General features: G+C 37.6%; 1 protein-coding gene across 3 annotated transcripts in view; it reads left to right on the top strand.

Annotated features, from left to right (window-relative positions):
* The window catches only part of Pik3r3 (phosphoinositide-3-kinase regulatory subunit 3), a 178,372-nt gene that overhangs the window by 126,666 nt on the left and 33,258 nt on the right, over positions 1-18,448 (top strand). For all 3 annotated transcript variants that reach the window (XM_063236393.1, XM_013144231.3, XM_003462492.5), the window contains exons 4-5: positions 2,633-2,813; positions 3,538-3,663. In XM_063236393.1, coding sequence (XP_063092463.1) covers positions 2,633-2,813; positions 3,538-3,663 — 307 coding nt within the window. The remainder of the gene's footprint in view (positions 1-2,632; positions 2,814-3,537; positions 3,664-18,448) is intronic.

Below are 18,448 nucleotides of genomic sequence, written 5' to 3'. Positions count from 1 at the left end.
CTTACTTCAGTAATTACGCTCTTTTGGTTTCCTTTACCTTCTCATATCCCTGACCATTAAACATTGATGTGCCCTGGGGCTTAGACTATAACTCATTTGCCTCTAGCTATTATCACTTTTAAGGAGCATCTAAAGAATATCAACTTCTGCATTTATTTATTTACTGGGGTTTTTTTTGAGACAGAGTCTCACTATGTAGTTTAGGCTGGCCTGGAACTCATGATCCTCCTGCCTCAGCTTTCCAAGTACTAGGATTACAGGTGTATAGCATCATGCCAGGCTAAATGTATTCTCTTTGTATAACTTATTTATGTCAATAAATGACAGTTCCATTCTAACTGCTTAAGATAAACCATCTTGGGGCTGGGGATTTAGCTCAGCAGCATAAGTGCCTGCTTTGCAAGCGCATGGTCATGAGTTTGATCCCCCGATACCGATTAAAAAAAAAAAAGATAAACCTTTATGTTGTTTATCACTTTCCATATCCAAACATCAGCAAATCCTGTTTTCTCTTCAAAATTTGTGAATCTCACCATTTCTTAATGTTTCCACTGCTTCTAGCCCTATCCAGGACACTGTTTTCTTTTGCCTACACTATGATAGTCTCCCAGCTTCTACCCTGCTGACTTTGAACAGTCTAACTCACCAGCTGAAGTGGGCCTCTTTAATCACAGGATAGGTTACATCATTTTACCAAAACCATCATTATCTTCCTGTCTCAGTAAAAGTTAAAGCCTTAAAATAGCCTTCAGGTTGTTGTTACACGGTGTAAGCTGTTTTTACACCTTTATTAGTTGCTCCTGCTGCTCTCCCCATTTACTCAGTCCAAGCATTAGGGGCCTCCTTGCTGTTCTTCAAACCTATCCAGCAAATACCTACCTCAGGGCCTTTTCATTTGCCATCCCCTCACCTCGACAGCCTTTTCCTCTATTGTCTGTTTTGTTAGCTTTCTTACTGTATGTAGGACTCTGCGCATGTATCACCTGAGCAGAGAGATTTTCCTTGAGCAACGTATGTAAATCAGCACCCTCTCCACTATTGGAACTAGCTCTTCTTTGTATTCTGCTTTATCTCCCATTCAGGACTCACTACTCTTTGACTAATTTGTCTATTTTTATGTTGTAACTTAAGGAATTTTAAAATCTTCTTTCATAAACTGTAGTATGGCTATACATTTCTCCAGTTCCCTGTGAGCGATACACCTTGCCATTGTATCCACAGTAGTTTGTAAAATTCCTCATATGTAGTAGATGTTCAGCACATTATTTTGAATGAATGAATGCCTTTTGACTTTCTGAGAGATTTTCATTTATAATGAGGCCATGTATGGGTGTATACACCTGAAATAACTACAAGTGATTAGGTTGTTCTTCTAACATACATTTTACAGGAGTAATTTGTCACCCATCTAAATGCTCGCCTTTGAAGCCTGTTTAATTTCAACCAGTCCATGGGTTTAGACCTATTGTGTTTCACCTTTCACAAATTCCAGTGCCTCATTTATCATGTACAATGCATAGCGTGACATAAAGAGGCATGGAGGCATATTTTTCCACTAAGTCTTATAGCATACTGCTATAAGAAGAGTTAAATGGGAATGGTACAATATTTTACTGTGATATCATGAGTCAACTTGCTGTAGTTTAGATTATGCCTTATGGAATTTTTAAAACACTGCCATTGTATACTTTGGTCATAAATTATCTTTGGATATGACTCAGTAAATTAAGTGACTTAGACTGTTCAAGCATCAAATTATACCCATCTAATACACATAGCTCTTCAAAAGCTTTGGTTTGTAAAATAGTTGAATGACTTAAATCATTTGTTTATCGTGGTAACCTAAATAAAGTCATTTCAAAGAATTACAAGCAAGTATAAAAGACAAAATAATATGAGATGCTCAGTAATACAAGGTGCTAGGTCAGTTACTGAGCTATAATTCATTCAAGGAGTTTACTTACGTTTTGTGTATGAACAAGGCGACTTTGAGTGCTGATGGCTCTGTGGCAAATGTTTATTTTCACTTCAGGACTTCTGCTTCCTCTTCAAAGAGGTAAAGGCAGGCTGGGTAAGGTGACACACACCTGTAATCCCAGCACTCAGGAGGCTGAGGCAGGAGGATCACCACAAATTTGAGACCCGCATGGGTTACATAGTGAGTTCAAGGCCAGCCAGAACTACCATGTCTCAAAAAACCAACCAAACAAACAAACAAACTAAAAAAAAAAAAAAGAAAAGAAAAGAAAGACATAGAGCCTACCTATTTTTGAGTCCGAAGAGTTTGTCTGTCTTCTGTGAAATAATATTATATATTCTTGCATACACATAATTAGTTTTTATTTTTTATTTATTTTAGTCACTTACATATTTTGAGCCAGGGTTTCACTTAGTTCAGGCTGGCCTCGAACTCACTTTGTAACCCAGACTGACCTCGAACTTATAGCAATCCTCATGCCTTAGCCTCCTGAGTGCCATCATGCCTGGCTTGCACACACATAATTATATATGCCTTTCACCACCTCGAGTCTTATTAACATAGTAAAACATGTTTGTTATGTGATCCAGTGAAAGTAGTACTTGAGTAGGATTTTTTAGGGAAAAAATCTAGTTTTTGTCTTGTTGTTCACAGGAAGGGAGGCAATAATAAGTTAATAAAGATCTATCATCGGGATGGTAAATATGGCTTTTCTGATCCTCTGACCTTTAATTCTGTGGTGGAGCTCATTAATCACTACCATCATGAATCTCTTGCTCAGTACAACCCCAAGCTTGACGTGAAGCTGATGTACCCAGTGTCCAGGTACCAACAGGTATGATTACTGATGTTCATGATAGCTATTGAACAACTCATTAATTAACATCATTTAACTCTTATTTGTCAGTTAGAAAAGAAGTCTAGTCAATTTAGATATCCTACTAAAGATTTTACATATTTTTGTAACTTTGTGGCTAACATTCCAGAATAGCCTAATGCATATATTTATTAAATTTATGTAAAATATTTGTTTATGCTTTATATTTATACCTTAGTTCTTGACTTTTAATGTATTAATTATTTTTATGTGATTTAAAGGCTGATGTTAGTGTTAGCAAAAGGACCTAATGCTTTTACATGTTTGGTGTTAATACAGTATTTTGAATTTCTAAGTTTAAATGCAATTTGAAAATAAATACAGTGGCTGGGCCTTTAATTCCAGAACCCTGGGAGGCTGAGGCAGGAGGATACAAAGTTAAAGCCAGCGTTGGGCAATTTAAAAGCAATTTGGTGAGACTCTTTCTCAAAATAAACAATAAAACAAAACAAAAACAAAAACCACTGGGGTTATAGCTTAGTGGGAAAGCCTTAGATTCAATCTCAGTACAGCAGAATCAGACAGATACTACTGGGAATGAAGCTCAGTGACGGTAGGATGCTTGCCTGACATGTGGAAATTTCTGGTTCTATCCTTTAAATAAATAAATAGAAAAGAAAGAAGACATGGAAGAGATTACATGTCAGAGTTGTTAACACTCATTTCTTTTGTTCCTGTGTAGGATCAGTTGGTGAAAGAAGATAATATTGATGCAGTAGGTAAAAAACTACAAGAATACCACTCTCAGTATCAGGAAAAGAGCAAAGAATATGATAGGCTATATGAAGAATATACCAGAACATCCCAGGTGAGTATGTTTTGGTAGTTTGGGCTAATAATTATGCAGTATTATGGTTCCGTCAGATGTTCTATAATCATTAGCTATCATAAATTGCTATTTATTGGTTAAGGGTATATATATATATATTTCCCCCCCCCTTCGGGTTGGGGGGGGACCAGGGATTGAACTCATTACCTTGTACTTGTCAGGCAGGGGTTTATGCTCCTGCCCTAAAGGTATAATTTTGTTCCAGTTAGTATTAATTGATTACTATGTGATCAAAGATAATAAAATAATGAAGATGTCATATAGAAAATGTTCTCTTATGTATATATATAGCCAATTTAAGGATATTATGTCACTACCACAGTAGTTAGGACTTAGATTCACAGCTTATCCTATCTTATGCTTTGCTGTCTGTGGAAAGTGGCTTGTCTTAATATTAGCTATCACAACTATATTCTAGTAAATAGGAAGAGGAAGGAGAAAATTTTAAAAATTAATTTTTTAAAATTTTTTCTGGTATTAGAATTGAACCTAGGGTAGGATTCCTGTTTTTAAGGTGAACTCCTTAAAGGAACACACAGGACTTTCGCTTTTATCTCACTAGCTGAAACTTAGTTATTGGTTCATACTTAGTTCTAGATAAGAGACTAGCTGCAGGAGACACTGAGGGAGCTGGTCATTATTCAATCACGGATGTCTAGCTAACATTTAGGAGCTACTGAGGAAGCGGGAGCAAATGAATGGAAATCATAGAGCCATTAGTACTTTTTTTATAATTGGTATTAATTATTTTATCATTAATGATATAAGCAAAATTCTGAACAGTAGTCTCATTCCTTCCTGAGAATTTATTTCTATTACTACTTTTATTTCTATTACTTTTTTTTCTTTACACTGAACTTGGATTGATTCAATTTGTTCTGAATTATTATATAATACATAAAGGGTATTGGGAAGTTTGATGAAAGTGTGTCTATAAGGAAGTTTATACTTTATAATATTAGAGCTCTTAGTAGTGTAGGAAAATATATTTAACCATGTATCTCATTCACATGTAACACAAGGTTATTACCTTGTACATTAAGAGATTTATTAGTCTTTGCTGATTTGACTAAATTCCAAGTGAATTCTCTGTATGGCAGTAACTACCTGGATCCTTCCTAATAGTTAACAATAATGAATATTTTAAAAGTAGGGTTTACTATCTATTTCATGGATTCTAGTGTAGTGTATAGCATAAATTATACTGTAATTATTATACCATATTTTCATTTTCATTCAGTTTTATTTTTGTTTCCAGAGTAGGTCTTATTATGTAGTTCAGACTGGCCTTGAACTCACTATATAGCCCAGGCTGGCCTTGAAGTCAGAATAGTCCTCCTACCTCAGCCTCCCAAGTGTTGGGATTACAGGCATATACCACCTTGCCTGGCTCAGTTTTAAATACTTTCTCATTTTCCTTGTAATTTCTTCTTTGGCCCATATGTTAGTTAATTTCTAAATATTTTAGACTTTTAAAGATATTATAGGCTAGTCATGGTTGTTCACACCTGTAAACTCAGCACTTGGGAGTCTGAAACGGGCGAATCACTGTGAGTTTGAGTAGGCTACAAAGTGATTTTAAGGCCAGCCTGAACTGTCTCAAAAAGATAAAATAATAAAAATAGAGACATCATATCATTTATTTTCTAATTTAATTGTTGTCAGTAAACATCATTAAATTTATAGTCTTTTAAAAGTTACTGCATGATCTAGCATATGTCTATCTTGGTAAACTTTTTCTGTACACTGACAAAGACCCTGTATTCTTTTTTTTTTTTTTTTTTTTTTTTTTTTTAAGACCATGTATTCTGTAGATGTTGGTGTAGTGTATTATAAATATCAGTTAAGTCACAGTGGTTGATTGTGTCATTCAGATCTATAGCATTAGTGGCTTTTTGTTTTTATTCTTGTTTTTGAGATAAAGTCTCATTTTGTTGTTCAGGCTGGCTTTAAGCTCATTATGTATCCCAGACAGGCCTCTAACTCATGCCAATCCTTCTGCCTCATTCCCAAGTGCTGAGATCACTATGTATCCCTGGCTGATTTTGAACTTGGGGCAATCTTCCTGCAGTCTCCCAAGTGCTGGTTCAGTGCTTTTGAGATGGGGTCTAACTCTGCTGTCCAGGATGGCCTTGAACTTGTGATCTTCCTGTTTCAGATTCCTAAGTAGCTGGAATTAACAGATGTGTACCACCATAACTGGTTTGATTTTTTAAAAAAATTTTATTTTAAAGACAATAAAACAAAAGAAAACAGAACAAAGCAAATCAGAACAGAACAATGCAAGCAACACAGTACTTCACAACAAGACAACAGGACATCAACAGTGGCTACCATAATATGATGTCTCTAGTTTTCTTCGAGATAGTTGACCATACCTTCACACACAATAGTAGTAAACATAATAGAGTAGTATAAAACTATTCACAAAGAATGAAAGCATTATAGGACTTCAAAACTAGATAACAGGAAATGAACAGTGGCCACTATAATATCTCATTTTCCTCAAAAAATTGTCCATACCATCACACATAATAAAATCAAATAAAACAACAGAATAGAACCAGTCAAAAGTGAGATAGGATTTCAAAGCAAGACAATGGGAAATCAGCAATGGCTACTATAATGTCTCATTTTCTTCAAAATAGCTGTTCATACCATCACATAAAATCAAACAAAATGAATAAAACAAACTAAACAAATGAATGAAAGCATTATAAGACTTCAAAGCAATATAATAGGAAACCAAGATTACCATAATATATCCCATTATATTCAAAATAGCTGCCCCTATCATCAGACAGAGTAAAATCTAACAAAACAAGACAGAACAAAGCCAAACCTAACAAAATTGTGAAAACAATACAAGAGTTCAAGACAAGACAATAAAAAATTTAACAGTAGTTATCACCTTTCCCTCCCAGGTGTTTCTTCCCCTTTGCTTTTACAATGACTATTTTGCTTTTGGATCCCATTAACTCTTTCTGTTTCTTATGCTAGGGTTCATGCATATGAGTTCGAACTGTTTCCCACATGAACATGATCTCCAGTTGGGTCCATTTATCTACAAGAGCCTTGAGATTATTCTACTTTATAGCTGGGTAACTTTCCACTGCATGAAAATACCATATCTTTCTTATCCATTCTGTGGTTGATGGGCAAGTTACTCTTGCTTTTTTTTCTGGCCTCCTGTCACTTTGAACAATTGTTTTCTCTCCTTTGATTTTCAGTCTATGAATTTTCTTTCCAGTTAAATGTGTTTCTTGTATACAGTATATCAATTGATCTTGTTTCTTGATCCACTCTCCCTGTGTTTCTTTTTATTGCTGACCTGAGGCCATGTACAGTAATGGTCATAACTAGCATACATTAGTTGTCTCTGCCATGCTATCCTCCTTTTCTTGGCCCTCCACTTTTCCCCTTCATTCAGTTACCTGTATTGTTTGGCAATCCTCCTCTGTTGCTGTTCCTGGAACCATAGTTATCTTTATCTCTCTCTAGAATATCCTTTAGCACTCTCTGTAGGATTGGTTTGGTAGTTGTAAATTCCTTCAGTTGTTTTTATCATGGAAGTATCTTATTTTTCCATTAATTTTGAAAGATAGTTTTGCAGAGTAGATCAATCTAGGTTGAAAGTGTTTTCTTTCAGGGTTTGAAACACTTCACTCCAAATTCTTCTTGACTTGTTGGTTTGTGTTAATAAGTCTACTGTGATTCTGATTGGTTTTCCTTTATAGGTGATCTATTTCTTTTCTCTAACAGCTTTTAATTTTCTGTTCTTGTGCTGAATTTTTGGGATCTTGATTATTATGTCTGGATGTAGATTTACTTTGGTTATGGCTAGTTGGAGTCCTATATGCCTCACTTATCTGCATGCCAGATCCATTTCCCATGTTTGGGAAGTTTTCTTCTATTAACTCTGTGAATATCCTTTTAATTTCATCTGTGTTGACCCTGCTTATTCACCAACACCCATCGCATTGTCCTTTCTATATTTATTCAAGTTTCCATCATTTTCTTTGCTCCTCTTTATTGTCTATGTCTTCTTTAGACCTGCTGAACAATTCTTTCAGTATGTTTGTGATTTCTTCTTTTATCTGAGCCATTATTTCTGATTTGACTGCTTTTACAATCTCATGAAGTTGTTTCCTTACTTCAGTTACTATCCTTTCAGAGATTTCAGATGTGTGACTTCTGTTTTCTTCCATGACTGTATCTCCCAGATTTCTTCTGTGTGGGCTGGAGGTCTGAGATTGCATTTTACTCCTTTGTCTTGACATTTCCTTGGGTTCCTCCCAACAAGCTGGCTGTTGGGCCCCAGGTACTTCCCACATTGGCTGCCCCTCCATGGTATAGGGGGATGGGACAGGCACATGGGTTCCTTTAACTCCAGATTTACAGGGAGGTAGCAGAGCATGGAACAGGCTTCTCCAGACCTGTGGCAGCTACACTGAGGCTTCCCTGATGATCAGGGATGCATGGAGGTGGGGCTGCTTCTCTCAGCCTGCATGTCTACAATGGGATTCCTGTGATGGTGGCAGACACACAGGGGTCTATTTGTCTGATTCTGCCTTTGGGTGTTGGCTGTCCAAAGGAATCAAGGCCCTCCAGTGGTGCACAGGGCTTATCTGGCTGTTTCTCTGCTCCTGCTGGCTACCTGCAGGAAGGGGTTTTTTGGTGGCAGCTCCCTGCAGTTGGAAGTGGACCTGCTGTTCTCTCTGTCGGTGCTGGCCGCCTGGGAAAGGGCCTTCTGGTGGGGGCACCCAGCAGTCTGCTGGCTCTCTCTGCCCACGTTGTGTGTCCATAGGAAAGGGCAATTTTTTTTCTTGCTAATTATTCTGTCAGTTATTAGGAAAGGAGTCTTGGTATCACAGATTATTATTGTAAATTTGTATATTGCTCTTCTTAGTTCTATCAGCTTTTTGCTTTATGTATATTATATTGAAACTCTATTATTATAAGTTTCTTACACATTTATAATAAACTAACCCTCTTATCAACATGGAAACTCCTCTTTAGAGCCGATAACCCTCCTATCTTGAAGTGTATTTTCCCCTTCTTTCTTTCACCCACCCATCTCTTACTCCCCTCCTCATTTGAACATTTTCTTCCTATTTCACAATACCTATTTCACATTTTGATCCTATTTACAGTTTCAGTTTCTCACACCAGACAAATAATGTGGTATTTAAATGTAAGTCCAATTTATTTCACTTAAGAGAATGGTCTCAGTGTACACCTGTTTACCTAGAAATGTCTCAAGCTTATCCTTCTTTATAGCACCATAGTGCTCCATTGTATTATCTGTTCATCAGTTGATGGGCATTTGGGCTGTTTCTGAGATTTGTTATTACAAATTGTGGTGCTAAAAACATGGGTGTGCATGTATCGCTGTGGTAGGATGCTTTTAAATTCTTTCAGGAAGATTAAAAAGAAGGGGGATACCTTGGTTGAATGGAACCTCTAGTCCTAGTATTTTGAAAAATCTCCACAGTGATTTCCACAGTGGTTGCACCAGTGCACTAACCGAGGGGAAAGGTTCCTTTTTCCTCACAGCCCTTCCAGAATTTGTATGTTGATAATAGTCATTCTTTCTGGAGTGAGGTGGAATCTCCATATTGTTTTAAAATTTGCATTTCTGGAATGACCAGTGATGTTGAACATTTTTCCATATATTTATTTGCTGTTTGTGCTTCATCTGACAAGTGTGTATTCATGTCAGATGCCCATTTTTTGATTGGGTCTTTAAATTTGCGGGGGAGTCTGATATTTTTGAGTTCTTTATATATTCTAGATAGTAGTCTTTTGAGGAATAGCTGGCAAAATTTTTTTCCCCACACTGAGTTGTCTCTTCACTCAGTGGTTTCTCTTGCTGTGCAAAAGCTTTTTAATAAGATGAGGTCCCAGTTATTGATTCTTCGTGATATTTCCTATGTGATCAGGGTTTTATTCATAAACTGCTTCCTACACAAATGTTTTCAAGAGTTCTTTTTTATCTTCCAACAGATTTAATTTTTCTGTTTTAATATATAGATCTTTGATCCATTTTGACTTTAGTTGGTAAAAGATATGGGTTTAATCTTCGGCATATGAAGAGCTAGTTTTTCCAGCACCCTTTATTAAAGAGACTTTTATTCTTCCAGTAAACGTGTCAAAGAAAAGGTCATTAAGTGTGCCTGGAGTTATTATTTCATCTTCTATTCTATGGATCCTCAAGTCTGTGCATGTATTGTTTGTTTTGTTTTGAATGCTGTGCATGTGTTTTTGCTTTTGTTTTTCCAAGTACTGTGGTGTTTGTATCACAGTGGCTTTATAGTATAATTTCAAGTTAGGCATTGTGATGCCTCCTGCTTTCTGTTTGTTGCCTTTCCTATTCTAGATCTCTTCTGATTCCAAATGAATTTTAGGATTTTTTTTTCCCTCTAATTCTGTGAGATACACTGTTGGAATTTTGATTGGAATTGCATTAAATCTATATAACAATTTTTGAAGTATGGCCATTTTCACTATATTGGCTCTTCCTATGCAAGAGCAAGGGAGCTTTCAATTTTCTTTCTTTCTTTTTTGGTACTGGGGATCGAATTCACGACCTTGCACTTGCCAGGCAGGCACTTAAACTGCTGAGTTATATCTCCGGCCTCCCATCCATTTTATGATATGCTCCTTTTTCAGAGTACTGTAATTTCTAATATAGCAGTCTTTCACTTTCTTTATTAGATTGATTCCTAGGGATTTCATATTTTTGGATACTACTGTAAATGGTATTGTTTCTCTAATTTCTCCCTTAGTTAATTTGTTTTTCTTGTGTAGGAATGCTATTGATTTTTGAGTGTTGACTTTGTATCCAGTTATGCTGCTGGATTTGGTAGAAGTCTTTTGGTGGAGTTTGGGGGTGTTCTAAGAAGAATATTGTGAATAATGATAGTTTAGCTTCTTCCTTTCCTAGTTATTTCTTTCTCTTGTCTAATTTCTCTGGCTAAAGTTTCCAGAACTATATTGAAGAAGAGTGGTGACAGTGGACATCCTTTTCTTGTTCCTGATTTTAGAGTGAAGACTTTCAGTTCTTGTCCATTTAGCATTGGCTATTGGTTTGTTATAGATGGTTTTTATCAGATTGAGATAAAGGCCATCTATTCTAATTACCTGTAAGTTTTTTTAAATAATGAATTGGTGCTAAACTTTGTCAAAATTTTTCTGCATCTATCTGGATGATTATATGGTTTTTGTCCTTGGCTCTGCTAATGTAGTGTATTACATATATCGATTTGCATTTGTTGAACCACCTCTGCATCCCTGGGATGAATCTCACTTGATCATGGTGTACAATCTTTTTGATGATTTGTTGCAATCTATCAGTATCTTATTGAGGATTTTTTTAAATCAATATTCGTTAGGGAGATTGCCTGTAACTCTCTTTCTTAGTTGGGTCCTTCTCTGGTTTTAAAATCAGAGTAATGCTTGCTTCCAGAAATGAATTTCAGAGTATTGCTTCCCTTTCAATTTCATTAAAGAATTTGAGAAGTAGTGGTGTTAGGTCTTCTCTGAATTTATTGTAGAATTCAGCAGTGAATCCATGAGGGCCTGAACTTTTTTTTGCCGATAGGTTTTTAATTACATCTTCAATTTCATTTCTTGAAATTATGTTATTTAGGATTTTTATAACTTGTTGATTCAGCTTTGGTAATTCATATGGATCTAGGAATCTGTCTATTTCTTCGGGATTTTCTATCTCATTAGAAGAGAAGTTTTCAAAGTAGGTATAGATGATTTTTCTGGTTTCTGCAGGTTCTGTTGTGATTTCACCCTTTTCATTGCTAATTGAAAGGATTTGAGTCTTCTTTCCTTGTTTTGATAAAGTTCTAAGGGCTTATAGATTTTATTTAATCTTTTAAAGAACCAACTCTTTGATTCTTGATTCTTTGTATTGTTTTTTTAATCTCCAGGGTGTTAATTTCTGCTCGAATCTTTATGTATTTATTTATTTATTTTGGTACTGGGGATCAAACTCTGCTCTAATCTTTATAATTTCATCTCTTATATGAGCTTTTGGCTTATCCTGCTCTTCTGTTTCTAGAATTTGAGGTTCAACATTAAATTGTTTATTTGCACTTGCTGTGTTTTCCTGATATTTACTGCTGCTGTTGGCCTCTGTACCTTGGTTGTTGAACATCCACAAGAAAATAGTACAATGATAACAGTACAATGTAGTAGAGACATTATCATCTTATCTAAATATCAAACATCTTACAACATAAAATAGAACCATTATTTTTCAACAACTATAGCTGTTTTAACATTTGAATACCTGAAGATTATTAACAAACAGTTACATATTTTACATAGAAAATTAGAAATCAAACCATATATATACTACAACATTGAGGCATAAAACCCATGATGATATTTTGTAACACACTTGAATTTTCATTTTGACATAAAACTTCACCCTTTGGTTCATCATCCCTATCTAATACATTAAAGATTTTACCTAACTTGTTGATGTTTAGTGGGATATAGGTTTCATAAGCATTTGTTGAAGGCAGAAGTCTGAATCTCAACCAAAATTTTGTCACCATAAACAATCCCTGTTTTACATTTTGGAAAACCAGTGTATCTGGAGGCATGAATATATGAATATATCATGAGGGCAACAACAATCATTTGTAATAACCATATGAAAACCTTTGTGTGGGCATTTCTTAAATCAAAAACCTTTTGTGTTATTTCTTTTAATTATGGTCAATGTGAACATATTACAATAATATTTATATAACTGTAGTTGGGGATGTCTCCCATAAAGCTATGGAGATCATTGGGGCCTCAAATCAATGAACAAGAGCTGGTAAAATGTTACCAGGTGGCCACTTTCTTATTCATCAGTTGAAATCCTGCCCAGTAATCCCAACCCCAAGGGATTTTTGTTTAGGCATTTTTATAATAATTTTTTCCTAAGAAAACTTCAGTCATTATTCAACATATTATTTTTGAATAATGAGAGACTCTCAAGTTATGATAAGTAACAGTGTACATTATATTTACACAACTGACGTTAGCCTCATTTTGACTAACTGGGAACCCAGGTGGAAGCATGTTTGTAATTCTATAACTCAAATAAATCTTGATTAATGATCTATCAATGAAAAAGAAAAAGGAAAATTGCTGAGCTCAAAATAAAAGAACAGCTGTTCACAGATAAACGGACAAATGGACAAACATGGGCAGACAATCTGTATAGATTGAAATGGATGTAGAAACAAACGCAGAGTTGTTGGTGTCCACAAGAACTCTCCAAGTTCCTGGGGGCTATTTCACACTCCTCTGCTGAAGTAGCTCGCTTCTTACACCCCATACCCTTAGGATTACAACATCTGTCACCTCCAGCACCCCATGCTCTAAGAGCATTTCTCAGGCATCCTGTGCCACTTGGGCACTTCTGTACGTGCACTTGTGCTATTGGCTCCACATGTGTGAATGATCACTAGCTCAATGACTTCTGTCATGGTTTATGTCTGTGGCCCCCAGGTCTCATGAGTTTGCATTGTGCATTTGTGATTGGTTCATTGTCTAGTGCTTGGATTGATGGTGTCAGTGCTACATTCACATAGGGGTGGAGCCAGGATGTGATGTAATGGCAGGAAGAAGGTGTGTCTTGCTCTTTGCTAGTTCCTGTTTGCTGTTTGTAGCCGCCATGAACTGCGGCCCAGCCATGCCCGCCTGCCTTGGAGCCAACTGAGTGTGGACTGAAACCTCCAAAAACTGTAAGAAATAAACCTTTCCTTTCCCAACTTTGGGCTTCAGGTATTTTGTTTCAGCGATGAGCATAAAGTAACAAAGACAACTTCCAACAACAGCTTAGCAGACTGGACAAACGCAGATAGGTTCATAGGCAGGCTGACTATCATCTTACACAATCAGAGTGCACTCAAATATATTTTAGCCAAATTGAATTACATAAATTTCCTTACAGTTGTAGAATTTGTAATTTTAAGAAGACTAGTCAGATTTGTTGTAGGTCAATTAGCAGAGATCTTTTATCAAAGAATTTGAAAAAGACAAAATCTTATCTATAAGTAACATATATTTTTGGACTTAACATATACTCCTATCATCTATTTGGACCTTTTCTAGTTTATTTTTTGTTACCATCTTCTGGGCATCTTGGGTCAATTAAGATTGGTTCTAGTTTCATCCTTTTCCATCGGTTGTGGTGTGGTCTCTAAGGCATCACTGTCATAGGACTAAGCATCTGCTGCTTGAGAGGTGGAATCAACTCCTTCTTTGGGTATGGGTCCATGACATATCTGGACAGCATGCTCTGGCACCCAGATAGGCTGTTCAGGTTCTCTGGAAAGATACAAGCATACCCTCTACCCCAGGTGAGTAGTGGGCTTCATACTTGTCCAGTATGAAGATCCTTCCAAAAGACCCTTCCTAATCCCCTTTTCTTTTACGTGATTAAATTGTCTTTCTGCTGCTGTGATATCATCTTTAGTAGAATTTAAAAAATAAATAGTATATACAGCCAAATGAAGTCTATTATGAGGTGTAAATTTTGTAGAAAAAGCTTCACCTTTTTGTTTTTGTAATTGAATCTTGAGTGTGTGGTGTGCACGCTCAACAATTCCTTGACCCTGAGGGTTATAAGGAATTCCTGTTGGAAGGGAAACATGAAAAGTTTTACAAAACATTTGGAAGGCAGCACTTGTATAAGCAGGGCCATTGTCAGTCTTAAATGCCTGCGGGCAACCTCGGGCACTACAGGCATCCAAGCAGTGAGCAATGACATGTTTACCCGCTTTACCAATGTGAGCAGAAGCAAAGATAAATCCTGAGAAAGTGTCCACTGAAACATGTAGGGAGCGTAAGGAGCCAAATTCAGAAATGTGGGTGACATCCACCTGCCAGAGATGATTGACGTGTAACTCTTGGGGACTAGCCACCATGGAAAGTGAGGGAAAATGTATTACACATGAGGAGCATTATTTGACAACTTGCCTAGACTGTTCTCAGGTCAAATGGAACTGTTTGTGCAAGGCAGAAGTGTTCTGATGAAACATGGCATGAGAGGCCAAAGCCTACTGAATGGCCTCTGAGGAAGTAACAGTGACAGTAGCCAGCAGTGTGCCTATTGCATTGTTTCTCTCAGTGAGAGGCCCTGGTAATTGGGAATGGGAGCGTAAATGGTCAATAAAACAGGGAACATGATGTGATCGAATGGCGAGTTGGAGTGTGTGAAATAAGCAAAAAAAGATCTTGACTAGTGTGTAATGTAGCAGTTTCAATGTGGCGCATCACACCACAAACATAGGCACTGTCTGATTAAAGGTTACTTGGAGTGGATGGATGATCTTGCAAGGCCCATATGACAGCTTGTAATTCAGTTTTTTGTGCAGAAGAGAAACCCGTATCCTGTATTCGGGAAGAGGAGGCCGTCACATAACCTCCTTTGCCTGATGATGACCTGTCTGTGAAAACAGAGAGAGCTCCTACTATGGGGACTGCACTTATTTTTGAAAGGAAAACAAAGAGTATGAGGGAAGCACATTGAATTAATTTATCTGGAGGATAATGACAATCAACATTACCAGGGAAGTTAGCCAATGCAGATTGCCAAGAGGATGAAAATTTCCATAGCCACTGTTGTTGGACAGAAGAAAAGGGAACAATGATAGTTTGTACCTCATAACCAAAGGCCGAATAGCACGTGTTCGCCCACATGCAATCAGTTCTGCCACAGTCTCATAAAAGGGAGTAATGTTTTGTGTGGGGTATGTGGCATATGAAGCCATTGTAAAGGCCCCTGAGACTTCCAAAGGACCCCAGTGGGCATAGATTGAGTAGGGAAGATAATTAAAAACATGGGCAAACCTGGGTCAACTCTAGAAAGTTGGGCATTAGCAAGGCAACTTTAGCCTCTGATGGGAGTGTCCTTGGAGATGGGAGCGCTGGGTCCCCTTGAGGGTGTCAAAGAAAGCACCTAAATCATGGGTTGTTAGCTTAAGAGCTGGGTGTAGCCAGTTAATATTACCAAGTAAAGTCTGAGAATCAGATAAGGTCGCAAGCTGATTAATTTGAATCTGAATAGTTTGAGGCACAATATGTCTTTGCTGTATGATGTAACCCAAATATGAGAAAGGTGCCATGGTTTGTACCTTCTCAGGGGCCACACTAGGCTGGCATTGTGAAGGGCATTGCCCAATTGGATAAATACTTTGTGCAAAGTGGATAAAGATTCATGAGCCAATAGTATGTCATCCATGTAATGAGTAAGATAAACAGATGGGTAAGTGTGACGGACTAACGAAATAGCTACAGCCACAAACTCTTTTTTTTTTTTTTTTTTAACTTTTTATCAGTACCAGGGATTGAACTCACGACTGCCTGCTTGCAAAGCAGGTGCTTATGCCTCTGAGCTAAATCCCCAGCCCCCACAAACTCTTGACATAAAGTTGGACTACTTACTATTCCCTGTGGCAGACAACACCATTGGAAACAGCACATAGGGGCCTGATGATTAATAGAATGTAGACTAAAAGCAAAATATTTTTTATCCTGAAGATGAAGGGGAATAGTAAAAAAGTAGTCTTTTAAATCAATCACCATGAGAGAAAAATGCAAAGGAGTAGCTACAGGACTAGGCAATCCTGGTTGAAGTGCTTCTATAGGTTCTACGGTTTTATTAACATCCCGTGAATCTTGTAACCATTTTCCTGACTTTTTTTTTTATTATGAAAATTGGGGTATTCTAAGGGCTATTAGAGGGTTCTAGATGTCCTGCCATCAATTGTTCCTTAACCAGTGAATGAGCTGCTACAAGGTTCTCCTGAGTCAGGGGCCATTGACGGACTGACAAAATAGCTGCAACCACAAACTCTTGACATAAAGTCAGACTATAAAGTCCCAAACAGGGTCATCATATATCCAGGTTATCTTGGATGCTGTCCGTGGAGTTGGAAAAGAGATCAAGGCCCCCTAAAAATTTGAAGCTGAGTATCTTATGCCCAAATGGTTTCTCTTTGGTTTATTGTAAAGGGTTCTCTGTTTCCTTGATTGTTTTTACCAAGCCCTTGAGTGGGGAGAAAACCTTGTTGTAACATCTGATGAGTCACCAAAGAGTTAGGGCTAACCAGAAATGCCCCCATATCCTGTAACATATCATGACCCCATAAATTAACTGATAAATGGGGGGGGGACATAAGGTGAGAAATGACCTTCTGTATCTCTCCAGGTTAAAAATCTAGCACTTCTGTTAGGGTAAGAAACACTGCCCACACCCTGTAGATCTGCAGTTGCCACATTCAGAGGCCAAGTCATTGGCCACTGCCTTTGAGCAGTAACAGAAACATCTGCTCCTGTGTCTAAAAGCCCATTACATGCCTTTCCTTCAATGATCAATTCCATCTCAGGACGATCTTGCTTAATCTGTTGAATCCGGTAAATATTGGAAGACCCAAAGCCCTTGGACTCCCTTTACTTATTTATAGATTTTCCAATTTTTGTCAAAGGAACAGTAACCAACTGAGCAATACGAGAATCTGGCGTGATTTGAACAATTTTTGGAGTAGTTTGAACCATAACCTCAATTTCCCGTGTAGTCAGCATCAATGACACCTGGCAAAACCTGAAGACCTTTTAATGTGAGACTGCTGTGACCTAGTAGCAGACCCACTGTTCCTTAAAGCAGAGGCCCATAGACTCCAGTAGGAATAGCTGGGGGTCCCATTTCAGGAGTTAGTATGAATTTGGAGGAGGAACTGAGGTCCAAGCCTCCACTATCTTTTGTTGCTCGCCAGAGGTCTGAGACATGCTTGGCAGCAGAGAGTGAGGCTGGGGAGGAATTGAGGAAAGCACCCCCAGTGTTTGGTGGGGCCAAGGCAGGCCCTGTTGGAAGTTTCCTGAAATGGGCCGGCCTTCCACATCTATTTTTGATCTACAGTTATTTTCCCAATGATATCCTCGTAGACTTCTTGCCAATTTGAGGAGATTTTATGGAAGAGACAGGACACTGGCTGTGCTGCCTCGATACGTGCAGCAACAGAACAATTTCAAGCAAGATGTCCTTCCCTTTTTCTTAGGCTGTGGCTTTATGAGTGAGAGCTGCCCTCTGTACATATAAGGGGCCAATATCTGCACAAATCCGAATCATCTCAGACAGCATAGTTTGCTCTTTGTGGGCTCTTAAGGCTTCTTTACACCATTTATTTGACTTTTAAAAAGCCAGTTGTCAAACTATTAATTTAGTCGCTTCTTTATCATGTATATTTCTCTCACTAGCTTGCAATAAACGTGCAGCAAAATCCTGAAATGATTCGTCTGGACCCTGACGAATAGAAGTCAAATCCAGGGAGGTCTCACCCCTTGAAGGGAGCTCCTTCCAAGCTCTCATGGCTGCTTTTTCTACCTTGGTCACACACCTGCTTATCAAAAGCAAGCTGACTGCCTGTAGCAGCAAAGATACCTTCCCCAATCAACATATCTTTTGTAATAGCTATGTTCTGAGCAGTATTGCGTGTGGCTTGGTCTGTGCACAATTCAAAAAAATTTCCTTCCCCTCCAGACTTAATCACCCAGACTTAAACATGTTTTAGCTATGCCTTTCCAATCATTTGGAGCCATAACTTGCTGTCCTAGGAGCTCTATGAAACCCAAGGTAAATGGGGCTGTAGGGCCATAGATAGAGGTAGCATTTTTCAGTTCTTTTAATAACTAAAATGATACAGCCTCATGATGCGAATTAATTGCCCCGGACTATTGGGAACTCTTA

Source organism: Cavia porcellus, unplaced genomic scaffold, assembly GCF_034190915.1.
Source record: "Cavia porcellus strain 051 isolate PalLab524CR breed Dunkin Hartley unplaced genomic scaffold, mCavPor4.1 scaffold_25, whole genome shotgun sequence".
Lineage (NCBI taxonomy): Eukaryota > Metazoa > Chordata > Mammalia > Rodentia > Caviidae > Cavia > Cavia porcellus.
Note: the sequence above shows the minus strand (reverse complement) of the source record. Positions and strands in the feature narration are given on the sequence as shown.